Below are 15,030 nucleotides of genomic sequence, written 5' to 3'. Positions count from 1 at the left end.
ACATGTGATTACAATTACCACTAAAATTTTTGTAGTTTTATTACATTCTAAAGTTCAGTTATATCTGCAACAAAGGAAAGAAACGTGAAAACTTTGCCTTATTTTAAACATTTGTAAGGTTTCTTTAAAACATCATAAGTCTACCTGATATTTATTGAAAAAGATTCAGATTACTTGACTGTTTAAGTGTTCATTTTTAAATTGTATAAATATGAAGCATAATTGATTGTGAGTGTTTGTGTTTGTAACATGACAATAACAGTGTTGTAGATGTTTTTGATTTGAGGGATTACAGCTACGTTGTTTAAATTTTTATATCGAGCATCTCAAAAAGAAAACATAAATATAGAGTTGGTATGTACAGAATGTCGCCTATCGATATTACACTACATTGTGTCAGGTGTTACGTATACATTGGAAGATTTACGGCTATTATCATTATAAAAATATTAAACTGATGATTAACCTGCAATTACATACGGCATGTCACATATTCCTACAGTTGGAATGTCGAATTTGAAGAATTTGTAGAATTTGGCATCATTGATTTGGGATATATGTTCAAGAGTGATTTGGAATATAGAGGAACATTACAGGAAATATGCCAAAGAACATCATCATTGATAACATTTTTGTGCCAAAGTTTCAATTTCTGAATTAGTTCAAAATTATCAAAAGTGTATTTTGAGAAAAATAAAAAGCTTAAAAATTCTGAAAACATCATAATTTACTAATTTTATGGCCGTTTGATATCAAAGAAAAGATTTCCATAACATTTTGTGTGACAGGTTATTGGAAGAAGTAGTTTTGGGGTTGTGTAAAAGAATAAAACGTAATGGTAGAAGACAGTAATAAACTATATACTCATAGCAGTGATGAAATATCTCATGACAAAATAATGCCGTAATTAAGTTTTATTAATGTTGAACTGTGTGTTATGTAATCTTTCATTGGTTGGAGGTCTCCAAGATCTTCTTAGGGGTTTTATTTTGTTTTTTTTTCATGAAATTATAAAAATCCAAATCTAATTACAAAAATGTACTTCATTACTACAAATGTATTATAATTCAAACTTAAAACATACAGAACAAGTCCTACGAGCAGGTGGTCATTCTTGATGATGTGATGAGTATAGAGAAATATCGTATTGATCCTCCAATAAACACAGGGGCATACTCAACTACATGTACTCAAGCTGATGGTCAACTTTGCTAGCCAAGGGTGTTCAATACAATACTCTACTTTCCACTGAAAAGGAGTATATCGAAAAGGAGAGTATCCAAAAGGAGTGCATCGAAAAGGAGTGTATTGAAAAGGAGAGTATCGATAAGGAGAGTATCGAAAAAGAGTGAATCGAAAAGGGGAGAGTATCAAAAAGGAGTGTAACGAAAAGGAGAGTATCATATTGAATACCCTTGGCTAGCAAAGCTGGGTGAAGGTAGCAGATGGTCTAATGACTAGGTCAGTGGAACAGCATTTACCTGTATAAGCATTCCTACAGAACAATTATTATGGGTGGGCTTATTAGCAGACATGGGTTACTGCTGATTATATTATAGGAGTGTATGTTGCCTGAAAGTTGTGTTATATCAAATCTGATGAATATTTTGTTTTTAGGTTTAACTGAAATGAACTTAAATAACAGATTCATCATTTATCTACTAGTTACTGAAATTTATTACGACAGATGACATTCTCGTTTGTTTTACAATTTGAAATTACCGTAATATCATGACTTTTAACTAGTGTAATGATTTTGTTTCCAACCATCTCTTAGATGTTTACTGGAATTCATTAAGAATTCACAGTGTTTTGAGGTTAAAAGTTGTTACAAAGTGTAATTCACTAGAAAGAAATGCTTTTCAATCATGTTAAATTTGCAAATTCACATCACTGTCAAAAATTGTAAAATAAATAATTAGTAACTGGTACAAAAATTCCATCTGATTCCGTTGTATATCATTAACATGTTTTAAGAGGGTGAAGAGTATATAATCTATAAATAATTACGATGTAATAAAGACAACTTTTACGATTCTCGTCGTTTCTTGTTATTATGAAATTGTGGTTGTTCATGCCAGGCTCTTCCTTCAGAAAGACTTTAACAGATGATGGATTGTCTTAATGACTTAAATTCAAGTCAGAAATCTACACTTGGATTTATTCTGTAAGGATGTGAGAAGCCGTTATCAACTTGTGGCCAAGAAATTCACAGATGCTCATAAGCATACACATGATTGATGTCCATATTTAAAGTTTTGGTTTTAAATCTTAAGGATGATTCCAGTAAAATATCTAAAGGAAGGATTCCAGGTTTGTCTATCGGGAACTACCAACAGAAGGGATTTTATTAAAAGAGTAACTTATAATACATGTAACTTATTAAGCCACAATTCCCACAGTCTGAAGGGGCCGCGGTGGCCGAGTGGTTAAGGGGTTCCGGCACCTTAACGCTAGCCTTCCACCTCTGGGTTGCGAGTTTGAAACCTACGTGGGGCAGTTGCCAGGTACTGACCGTAGGCCGGTGGTTTTTCTCCGGGTACTCCGGCTTTCCTCCACCTCCAAACCTTGCACGTCCTTAAATGACCCTGGCTGTTAATAGGACATTAAACAAAAACAAACAAACAAACCCACAGTCTGAGAAACCATGCATAGAAATTTATAGATCTGGAGATCATTGTGGAAAATGTATTTTACTGGAATACTCCTTCAGCTTAACTTCAACATCCCATTGTCTGATCTGATTTAGAAGCTGTGCCTTTTCACTAAGTCAACTGTGAAGCTTTGTATTTCAAAGAAAATAACATTTTGATTTTAATCAAATAAAAACAAATCTTTATTTTGACACTTGTGAAAATTCTAAGTACATCAGTCTGTACAAAATACATTAATGATTGGCGAGACAGCATTCAAAATTTATCACATGCAAGGCAGATCCGGATATGTAATCCACAGAAATGTCCGGTACCAACATAAACAAAAACAAAACTTAATTGCACAAACACCTACAGTATAACATTATGCATTAATTATACCTTGTATGAACATAAAATTGTCAACGAACATAAATCTTGAGAAAAACAACTTGCAAAGTTGTAACATATCATTATTGTATTTTTGTTCTTAAAATACATTTGTAAGGGTATACTTAAATTACAGTTTCTTAACTCATGTACCTGAGAAAAATGAAGTAAAGGAAAAGGTCTAGACTTCAAAAAGGCTGATTGTGACACATCAAAAAAATTGTAATTTTGCAAAACAATAGTTTTTGTTAGGTACATGTTGTAATTATAGGAAAATATTTTATTTATTTAACACATCTCTTTGATAACAAATCCATACGAACAAAACTGACATTCAATTTAATGGCTTGGTAATTGTAATAACTAGCTTTCTAAAAATCAGAAAATTCTTAGCTTTCTAAAAATCAGAAAAATCTTGAACTTTCTGCGATTGCCACAACTGTATAACAAAATATTAGTAATGTGTATTCCATCTTATTTACATAGTTTCAAGGTAGAGACATTTGTTGATATTCCACATATTACAGTCAAATTGAGTCGGGGTATCAATTTCATTTGTTATATCAATAATATATATTTATTTGTTTTGCATGGTTCAATATACGAATAGCAATCTATGAATGTTCTGTGTTATACAATACACATGTATATTAAAATTGATCCATATATTGGCCGATAATCTGGAAAAAAAACACTTGATGTCTACTCAATGTATATAACCGCTATAATTAACCAAGGATACAGAATGCCAAAGACTTAAATTTTAATTTCATTTATCCAGAAAATAAATAAATTTGGTATACAAATGGATATTACAATTGCTGATTTAGTGTATGTGAATATTTTATTTAAAAGTACATGTATCAATAAATAGCTAAATCACAAACACTAGATTAAGTATTACCTTTGTAATAACATTAAATTTGAAATTATGATTATAATATAACAAAAAAAAACAAAAACAAACAAAAAAACCTTTTAAATTGAACCACTACATGATTGTACATCACTGAGTAAAAATTTTCCACACTTGGAGCAACAACAATCATGATATTGTAAATTGGTCCAATTTTCAACTTAAACCAAAATAAAACATTATGTCTTAACTGTATATAGAGACTGAAGTGTTTACAAAGTAAAAAAGGTAAACAATCAAAAATAAATAAATAAAATATAATAAGTGTTAATTATACTTCTAAATTTCAATGTCTGACTAATCTATTGAGCTTTGAACAAATTAACTTAACTATATATTAATAAGGCATAATTTAACAAATAAAGGGAGATAATAATTAATACTGTGAAATTATACCCAGAAATATGCAGCATTTCCTCCAATATTTGATAGCATGTGTTACAATTTAACTAGGCAGGTTAAGTAATGATGTTATAATTTTAAAAACAAAAGCTTATGCATGATATTGACAATATGTATTTTTTCTTAGAAAAAAAAAATCGTTTTCAGTTGGTTTTTTTTTAGAAATGAATATTGACAATATAAAATTTATTAAATACTTAAAAATTGTCATTAATTACAAAAAAAACATTTTCAACATAAGATTGGTAAAACAATGGATAAGAACCTGGATTTCATGTGTAACATATTATATGCCATTTCTGAAACTTCATTTATTTGAATATAGATAATTCACAATTATCTATCAAACAAAACAATTATGATAGTTAACTTTCTCACATCACAATCATGATCAGGTGAACCACTTAAATACGGTGTTATTAAACATTCATGATTACCAAAGATGGCCATTTCCAATGGGCAGTAACCAACGCACTTTGTACAAGTAAAAATACCCTGGCAGTTAAGTGAGTATGAACCAATGTTCTCGGTCATCCGTGACCTCAAAAACTGCCAGGTAATTAAAGCACTTTGTTCGTAGCTATAAACTGTATACTGAAAATGTTCTCGGCCAACTGGACCGTATAAAGCACTTAGTAGTAAGGAGAAAATGTGCTGAGAACATCCTCTAATGTAAGCATCCTCTTGATGCTCCCTGGAAGATGTTGGTGACTCAAGAATGCCTTGAGAGCTTGTCCGTGGAAATGATTCCGGAGGGAATCTCTACAAAGAAGTGTCAAACTTGGTGGTTCGTCAAAATCATGGTCAAGAAATTTCTGAATAGTTGGCACCTTCCAGAGACCTGCTAGCTCGTACAGCCTCTTCCAGTGTTTTGTATGCTTCCGAATGTCTGCACCAGCATCCACTAGAAGTCTAAAGATATTGGCATCCTTACAGCAGAATACTGATTGATCACTGATGCGTACATTTTCACTTAATAAAATTTTTACGGCTTCTAAATTTCCTATTCGTACTGCACAAGCTAGCGGAGAATCCAAAACTCCTGAAGATTTCCTCAGTTGCGGATCAGGATTAGCACCGAGTTCAATAAGAGTCTTCAGTGACATGTTATCGCCACAACGAATTGCAACATATATCGGCTTTGTGTGACCTTGGTAAGTTTCATCAAGGTCATAGCCCTTGGCAGCCAACTGTCGAATCACGGCCGGACGGTCAATGCCTTTCAGGTGAAACAGAGCATTATAAGGTCCATATTGGTATCTTACACACGAATGTAACGGCTTTTTGGCCTTCGCCTCTATCACAGATTTAACTTTGTCAAAGCCCATAGCTATCGCTAGGTCATAGGCTGTGTAATCTTGCATTTTGTGCGAGTCGATGCTTACTCCTCCGTCGAGAAGAATCCCCACCATCGCAGCATCATTGTTTAGGGTAGCAACATGAAGTGGGCTGTAATTCTTAGTCATTGTGTTCACAACTGCCGCGCCATCCACGGCTGAGGACAGGTTCAGCGAGAAACCCTTGTCAAATAAGACCTTCAACAGCTTGCTGCTACCTATAATACAGAATGTTGATATCAGGGTGCGTTCTTCATTAAACTTGTATCAAATTATAATGTGATATGCTGGTTATCATTGTTAATAAATTAAAAATTGAATTTACTTGTGCATTTAATTACTGATTATTTGTTTGCAACACAACAAAAATGCATGAATTTAAGTGTCAAACTCATTTATTATGGTCATTGCTATCATCCAAAATGACGGACATCACGACGAACATTTTTAGGGGGTTGCCCGCAAATAAGCCCCCTCCCCACTTTTAGTCATTTATTTTGCTCCAGGGGAGGGAACTTATTTGCGGTAAAATACGGTATCTGTTTTTTAATCAAATAAAGGGTTTGAACTCCAGAATATAAAGAAGATGGATACAGGATGTCCATTAAACTGTTAATCCATTATTTATATTATAAGTCACAAACTGTTAATCCGTTAATATAAGTCACAAACTAAGTGATATAAAGTGATAGGGCAAGAAAGAGTTTGTTAAAAAAAAAGTACAGAAAATAGTTACATTTTAATTATGAAACTCCAGCAAATAAAGAATATCAATACAGGGTTCAAACTCGACCTATAATCCATTAGCAATAACCCATATATACAGCTTCAATTTGATGGTAAGGAATAATGAAAAAATGCTGAAAAACTGTTAATTTTGATAATTAAACCTGTGCCTCAAGGACAATAATTTGAGAAAAAATGCAATTTTGACATGAGGATCAAACTCAATCTGGAATCTTATATGATAAAATCACACACGTATTAATAAAATTATTTAACCCTTAGCATAGGGAAAACAGTTATTTAAAAAATACAAATTTGTAATGTGCAAATGTCATGAAATTAGAAATGGGGTTCAATTTTGATCTGTAATCTAATACAATAAAACCACAAGTAAGAAACTGATATGTTTTAGCGAAACAAAGTCCAGAAAACAGGTCATTACAAGAATTTCCTTTGTGCAAAAGGCCAAAACTACAGCAAAGATTGGGATATTGATAGATGATCCAAATTTAAAAGACATGATGACAAAACCATTTATTACCAGACTTGGTTTGGTTTGTTTTGAGGTGGAGGGCTAGTGAGAAAGTGTTTGGACACCTTAACCACTCGGCCACCGCAGCCCCTTGATACCATACAAAGTGATCCCCATGTGTCTGCCATACTGCGCAGGTGACACAATAAAAATGTATTGCCTAGAAAATACTAGAACATGTAAATCGTTAAATAGCATTAAATTCTAGCCTATTCCACCTCTTATTGTCACATGTTACTGTAGGACATACAACACTTACCCTGCTTAACTGCCTGATGGATAGCCTGAACCTGCCAAACATCCTCAAAATATGTCAGTGGTTTTGTCTTTAAAATTTTCTCCAGTATACCTTTCATCGTTCATCTGAACTGCTTTTTCTAAAGTGGTTTTCGATGCTTGAACTCCAGCTCTGATCAGGATATCCAGAATGTTTGTATTTCTATTGAGTAATGCACAAGTCAAAGCTCCTGTCTCACTCTGATTCAGAAAATCCAATCGGATGTCGGGAACATCAAGAAGAAGATTGACAGTTTCCTTTGTGCCATCACGAGCCGCCAACATTAGTGGCGAAAAATTACCTTCAGAAAACTCGCAATAAACATTGACCTCAACTTCCCTTGCTAACAGAAAATATACCATGTTCAGATCATTCTTCATAAGAGCAAGATGTATGGGGGTGAGTTTCAGGACCTGGGTAGCCGTGTTAAGACTACTGCCTTTGATCATGAGATATCGGACGACATCCTCCTTGCCCAGAGCTGACGCAGCTGTGATGAAGTAGGCCCCCGCCCTGCTGATTCGATCTACAGGACACTTGTCGCTGACATGTGGACAGGACCCGGCCAGGATGAAGTCACATAATTTGTCCACATTGAAGATGTGTCCATTATGCTGTTGTCTCTCCAAGATGTGGTGACAAACACACACTTTATCATCTTTCAGGTACTCTAGAACAAAACAAATACAAATTTATTGAATTTTAGGAAATCAAAAGTTTGTTTGTAAATGCCTACATATTTTACTGTTTCTCACAACATTCACTGTCCTCTGAGGACAAGGAGACAATAACTGAAGAAAACGAAGCACAAAACAGCAGACAGAAAAGAATGGAAAAAGACGGGGAAAAAGATATGATCAAGTGTCTGTAACATTACAACAGAGCAGTAGATCAATTTTGATCTCTTCAATGTTCTCTAAACGAAAAAATCCCCATATTTCTCCGGGGGGAAGGGGGGGCACTTTACCATACATGACTGGCAATAAGCCCCTGCTGAAGTATATAAGCCCCTCCCCTAATAAGGTCTTTTGAAATTGGGCTTTCATTTGGTAATAAGCCCTCAACCCATTTCCATTTCTGTTTTTGTTTTGAAAATCTTCTGTATGAAAGCCGATCCTAAATGTTGATAACAAGTACAAGAATGAAAATTGCAGATTTCATCTTTAAAATATGAATGAGAGGTTTTTTCCATTCACTTTATCTCTTGAGAGTACTGGGGGTATATTAATCACCTTGATTTTAATAGATACAAGTCGAGAAATTATAAACTTTCAAGCCAATTAAAATTTAGCACTATCAGGATTGTGTAATGAATGTTTAGACAATGACAAGTGAACTTTTCTCTGTACAGATATATAAATTATCTTATTACATAATGCATTTGATTTTCCTGAACTATATACGCATAAGCTATATTTTGAACAGTTGTACGGCTAAAATGACTATTGCAAAGTCATACATGTGCGAACTACACCTGTGACATTTCGGAAGTTTGTCACATGCCAACTATTGAATACCTGTGACATTTCGGAATTTAGCCCTACCCTTTCAAATTCTAAGTTGAAAGCGATTTCAAAGTGTGTTTTAGTGATTATGTAATAAAACAAGTATATCATGGGTGTTTGTGCAATAGTCCAGAATATTTGACCCTCGGTAGTGGTAATCGACAGACACCCATGATATATTTGTATACTATACAATGGTTTAGTGTTCTCATACATACCAAATCCAAACTGTTCATGTATGACTCTTGGGTGTTGTCGGAGTTTCTTAATAGCATGATCCTCGGGACAATGCCACATGCACCTGAGGATCTCCACAACAGTATCCATGGAAACGGTATCCTCCACACATGCCATGGTAACCACCTGGAAATGGTACAAAACAGATAATTTACAAAATTGATATCTTCAAAACTAGCCTGAAGAAATTTATGATATATTCTAGATCATTCAATTAAAGTCAATCTTCAATGACTATAACTACATCAAAATAAAAATACATGGTAATCTAGATATTTCTTTACATGAAGTACATAACAGTTTTTTGATTAGTAACTTCTATAAAGAGGTATCTACTGTGTGTGGCCGCTTTATAGAGGTATATATGACCCTATATAGAGGTATCTGCTGTCTGTGACCTCTATATAGAGGTTGCTACTTCTGTGACCCTATAAAGAGGTATCTACTGCCTGTGACTCCTATATAGAGGTATCTACTGTCTGTGACCCTATATAAGGGTGTCTAATGTATGTGACCCCTATATAGAGGTATCAATTGTCTGTAACCCCTATAGAGGTATATACTGTCTGTGACCCCTATATAGAGGTATCTACTGTCTGTGACCCCTATATAGAGGTATCTACTGTCTGTGACCCCTATATAGAGGTATCTACTGTCTGTGACCCTATATAGAGGCATATACTGTCTGTGATCCCTATACAGAGGTATCTACTGTCTGTGACCCCTATATAGAGGTATCTACTGTCTGTGACCCCTATATAGAGGTATCTACTGTCTGTGACCCCTATATAGTGGTATCTACTGCCTGTGACCGCTATATAGAGGTATATACTGTCTTTGACCCCTATATAGAGGTATTTACTGTCTGTAACCCCTATATAGAGGTATCTACTGTCTGTGACCCCTATATAGAGGTATCTACTGTCGGTGACCCCTATATAGAGGTATCTACTGTCGGTGACCCCTATATAGAGGTATCTACTGTCGGTGATCCCTATATAGAGGTATCTACTGTCTGTGACCCCTATATAGAGGTATCTACTGTCTGTGACCCCTATACAGAGGTATCTACTGTCTGTGACCATATATAGAGGTATCTGTCTATGACCCCTATATAGAGGTATCTACTGTCTGTGACCCCTATATAGAGGTATCTACTGTCTGTAACCGATATATAGAGGTATCTACTGTCTGTGACCCCTATATAGAGGTATCTGTTGTCTGTGACCCGTATATAGAGGTATCTACTGTCTGTGACCCCTATATAGAGTTATCTACTGCCTGTGACCCTATACAGAGGTATCTACTGTCTGTGACCCCTATATAGAGGTATCTGTCTATGACCCCCATATAGAGGTATCTACTGTCGGTGACCCCTATAGAGGTATCTACTGTCTGTGACCCCTATATAGAGGTATCTACTGTCTGTGACCCCTATATAGAGGTATCTACTGTCTGTTACCCCTATACAGAGGTATCTACTGTCTGTGACCCCTATATAGAGGTATCTACTGTCGGTGACCCCTATATAGAGGTATCTACTGTCTGTTACCCCTATATAGAGTTATCTACTGCCTGTGACCCTATACAGAGGTATCTACTGTCTGTGACCCTATACAGAGGTATCTACTGTCTGTGGCCCCTATACAGAGGTATCTACTGTCTGTGACCATATATAGAGGTATCTGTCTATGACCCCTATATAGAGGTATCTACTGTCTGTGACCCCTATATATAGGTATCTACTGTCTGTGACCTCTATATAGAGGTACCAACTGTCTGTGACCTCTATATAGAGGTATCTACTGTCTGTGACCCCTATATAGAGGTATCTACTGTCTGTGACCTCTATATAGAGGTATCTACGTCGGTGACCCCTATATAGAGGTATCTGTCTGTGACCCTATATAGAGGTATCTACTGTCTGTGACCCCTATATAGAGGTATCTACTGTCTGTGACCCTATATAGAGGTAATAGCGGTCTGATCACTGACCTCTTTATCGAGGTATCAACGGTCTATCATCAGTGACCTCCATTCAGAGGTATCAACTATCTGCGATTGATGACCTTTCAGTGACCTCTATACAGATCTTTACATCGGTGACCTCTGGACTAATTATTCTCCCTAGTTTAATTCTCCCCAAGTGTATTAGTTGACTCTTTATGAAAGGTGACTATATCAATATGACTGGTGCACAGTTAGTCATTGCAAAACAATGAAATTGTTTGGATAAATATTTGTTACACAAATTAACATCCTCCTGTCAATAAATTGTTGACTTAATAACTTACATGCCTAAATCCAATATTTTTATGTAAATACTATACACATATATATAGTCTAATCGCTTGTACAGGTGAAAATCTCATGAATAACGCTTATCTATCAACTATAATTATTAAACATTTGTGAGATTTTCACCTAGGGCTGAAGGTGTCACTTCAAACAATCCAGTGTACAAAACTCCTTTAAGGATAATCCTGATTACCAAAAGAAAAAAAAAATCAATATTTTCCTCCTTTGAGTAATAAAAGTTTCAAAAATTAAAGTAAGTATTTTTATCTGAGTAAATATACACTCTCACCAGATGGTTTACACTTGTCAGCGCATGTACCAAATATATTTATATTAAAACATGCTAGCTAGTCCAGGCTTTATAATGCATTGTATATATTGTACAGTCTTATCATTATGAATCGGATAATCTATAGATTTTCTTCTTTAAAGTTTGTTACAAGTGTTGTGTGTATTCACTGACATATTATATGAATTATTCAACCGTGAACGTTACTATGGGGAAATTAATTATCTTCATTTCATTATAAGACCTTGTGAGCCTATATATAGTCGTGTAACATGTATGTATATAATTATGTATATAATTTCATACCAATACACTAGCTATCTATTACCACCTGACGAATATTAATGATGTTATACTTTGTACACAATTTTGTACAACAGTTATCTACTTACTTATTGTAACTATAATCCGTAAAATCTAATAACTATATATACATGTATGTACCGATAACAAAAAAACAAGACTTTGCCTGAAGAAGCCTGACAAGGGCAGAAAGGCCTTGCAGCAAAGTTTTGTTTTTTTTTGTGTTATTTCTTATACATTCACCTTCGCAAGGACAGATTTCTTTTTCTTATATGTACGGATATATATTTGTAATCTTAACTTTAATGATTTATGTATATCATTTTGAAAAACCGAGAAGATTCAAAATGAAAAATTACAATGCCTTCCCGTAACACACCTAAATTGTCTACATCTGCTGTTCGTATGTCCTGAGACAAAAGAGTGTACAGGCTACATTTTTGGGGTCTCTTGTTTTCTAAAACAATTGTATCTGTGCAGATTTAGGGCTATGCCAATTAATTTTTCTATACTGTGCGTGCAGAATTCCTTTATGATCCTATATAGCTACTTCCTTTACATTGTCAAGATTCCTGATCCACAAACTTTCAATACACAACCCCACGTGTATATATAAGTATTTACCTATGTTATTGTCTCCTATCCGAATACAGCTGAATAGACAAGTTTGGACAGTGGATTAGTAGCCCCGCCAGTTCCAGAGTAAAAATAACACAGGTTTTATGTAAATCCTCCCAACCTTACCTTCGATTCGTGTTTCTCCTCGATTCTGGTGCATACCATCAAGTTTTAACTTATATACCTCTGTCAGGTGAGATTTGTAATCAACTGTCATGTTGTCTCTGCCACCGTGTTCGTTTTGAAGTTTTCACAACCATTGCCTCGACATTCGGTACACCTTTGGCGATTTTAATAACAAATATTTACCTGTACTTCCGAATGAAGTTCAGAGGTCATTTACCGTACAATCCTGGATGCATCGTCAGCTTATTTTTCAATAACTTGTATTTACGTCTATACGTGTACCAACAGGACAATCGTGATTGAATAAATAAGTATTCATTTAAACTTGTCTGGCTATGCATTAATTAATATATACGTACCAACCGGTACAAGTCGTTCCGGCCTCTACCAGTCCGGCCCGCTAGTCGTTCCGGCCCCTAACCGGTCCGTCCCTAGTCGTTCCGGCCCCTTAGTCGTTCCGGCCCCTTATTCGTACCTTTTCGACCCCCCCCATGTTGTGTTTTTTTTATTATCTTTTCTGGTGTTATTTACATATCTATACATGTAAATACATATAATTTTACAATTTTATTCAGTACAGGTTGTCGCCCCTTAATCGGAATATTGTATCGTGAGTAAACGAAGCTAACAATATATCGTGTTGTTTTCGCGGTGTTGTGATTGGATCCGTGATATCATCCTTTGCCTCATGTGGTAAGTGTTTGATATTTTTTATGATGAACTGACGTTCAGTACTATACAAAAGATGGGGGGTGAGGGGTTATTATAAAACGTCACTGTGTATAACAAAGAAAACTAGAACAAGAAAAATTCAATAGATGGGAAATACATGTATATTATTTATTTATGCCGCATTTAATTGTTAATACATATAGTTTGCAATCATATTTTCAACTTTCAACTTCTTTCTCTTCACAAATTTACCGATGTGCAGAAAACATATTTACAACAATGTACAAAAGCATATATATATTTACAACAAAGTACAAAAGCATGTACAAACCTGACTTTATTAATTTATAAATATAGCTTACTTCTTGCTAAACAGGAAAATAAAAAGATTCATGTTAAATTGTGTAACTAAATTGCCATTATTTGATACATATATCTCATGTTTACTGAACTATGGATGAGAAGTTTGGGGATTTTGTCCGGCACCACAGTTAGAGAAAGTACACCTACTGTTCTTAAAAACATATTTGGTATAAAAAAAAGACCGCCAATTCTTCCATGGTCTACTCTGAGCTCGGACGTTTCCCTTTATAAATTAGTCGCAAGATTTATCTTTTAAAATATTGGATTAAACTTCTGAATACCGATAATTGGTTTTTAAAATAATTCTATAATGAACTTGTAGAGCTTAACGCAGCAAAGCCAAGATGCAAAATGAATCTCATGTATCATGTAAAGTATGAGCTTAGTAGTTTCGGATTCTATGAGTCTGGTTGACCAAGTGTGTTCCTATATTTTTTTTTTTTTTTTTTGCTGTCATACACACAACGGGTGCATGATATTTTTATCCAAGAGTTATGGTGGCTCGTTAGGACCAAGTATCAAATCTCGTATTCTCGCACTCTCGACCTTAGGTCGAAAACGCGGGAATGCGAAAACGCGACGGCGAGGGAGCGAAAACGCGAGATTGCGAAAGAGCGAAAACGCGAGAATGCGAAAACTCGACGGCGAGAATGCGAAAACGCGACGGCGAAAACGCGAAATTAATCTCGCACTCTCGCCGTCGCGATTTCGCTCCCTCGCCATCGCGTTTTCGCATTCTCGCGTTTTCGACCTAAGGTCGAGAACGCGAGATTAGTCATTAACGGCCGTCCTCGCACTCTCGCTCCCTCGGGTAAGGAAGTAAACTCAAAGAGTCTAGAGGATCGGGTCCTTTTCCGAATTCGATTCGGCAAATAAAATGGCTTCGAGTTTTGAAGGTATAAAGTGTTAGACTTTATACTGTTGTTTTCATGAATAAATCGTCGTTGTTTGATGACAAACGTATACGGTAATAGATAGAACCTAATCATGACAGGCCTGTTGTATATAGACTATATGTCGGTGGGTGATGGAGATAGGTGGGATCGAAATCCAAAACAAAAAAGGTTTAATTAGCCTAGCCCTAGGTCTGATACACAGTCACATGCCTCAGTGTACACTTCAATTATCTGAAGTAATAAGCTAACAATTTAAACGTTGTCTATAAGAATATAAACTACCGTACATTCAAGAATTAATCACATTTATTTGTTATGGAAATATAGATACCAGGGATGATATATTGATGGATTTGTTCTTCAAAGATTACACCAGTTTGGAAATGCAAACAAAGCGGCACTATAAAGGAATTAGTATGAGGTAAGTGGGCCTAATATGCACTAGCTTGTAATGTATATATATATATTATGTTTAAGGATATAGAACAGAATATAGAAAAAAGGTGCATG

The 15,030-nt window shown here is 35.2% G+C and overlaps 1 protein-coding gene across 1 annotated transcript; it reads right to left on the bottom strand.

Annotated features, from left to right (window-relative positions):
* Positions 1–2,818: 2,818 nt before the first annotated feature.
* LOC117340101 lies at positions 2,819–12,732 on the bottom strand. Its single transcript, XM_033901887.1, has 4 exons — positions 12,590–12,732; positions 8,937–9,081; positions 7,196–7,883; positions 2,819–5,896 (listed from the first exon to the last, which is right to left on the bottom strand). The coding sequence occupies exons 1-3, from the start codon at positions 12,626–12,628 to the stop codon at positions 7,240–7,242; spliced, it is 828 nt and encodes a 275-aa protein (XP_033757778.1). The 5' UTR covers positions 12,629–12,732; the 3' UTR covers positions 2,819–5,896; positions 7,196–7,239.
* Between the last annotated feature and the right edge of the window lie 2,298 nt (positions 12,733–15,030).

Source organism: Pecten maximus, chromosome 12 (genome assembly GCF_902652985.1).
Source record: "Pecten maximus chromosome 12, xPecMax1.1, whole genome shotgun sequence".
Classification (NCBI taxonomy): domain Eukaryota; kingdom Metazoa; phylum Mollusca; class Bivalvia; order Pectinida; family Pectinidae; genus Pecten; species Pecten maximus.
This window is presented reverse-complemented; position numbering and strand designations above follow the sequence as displayed.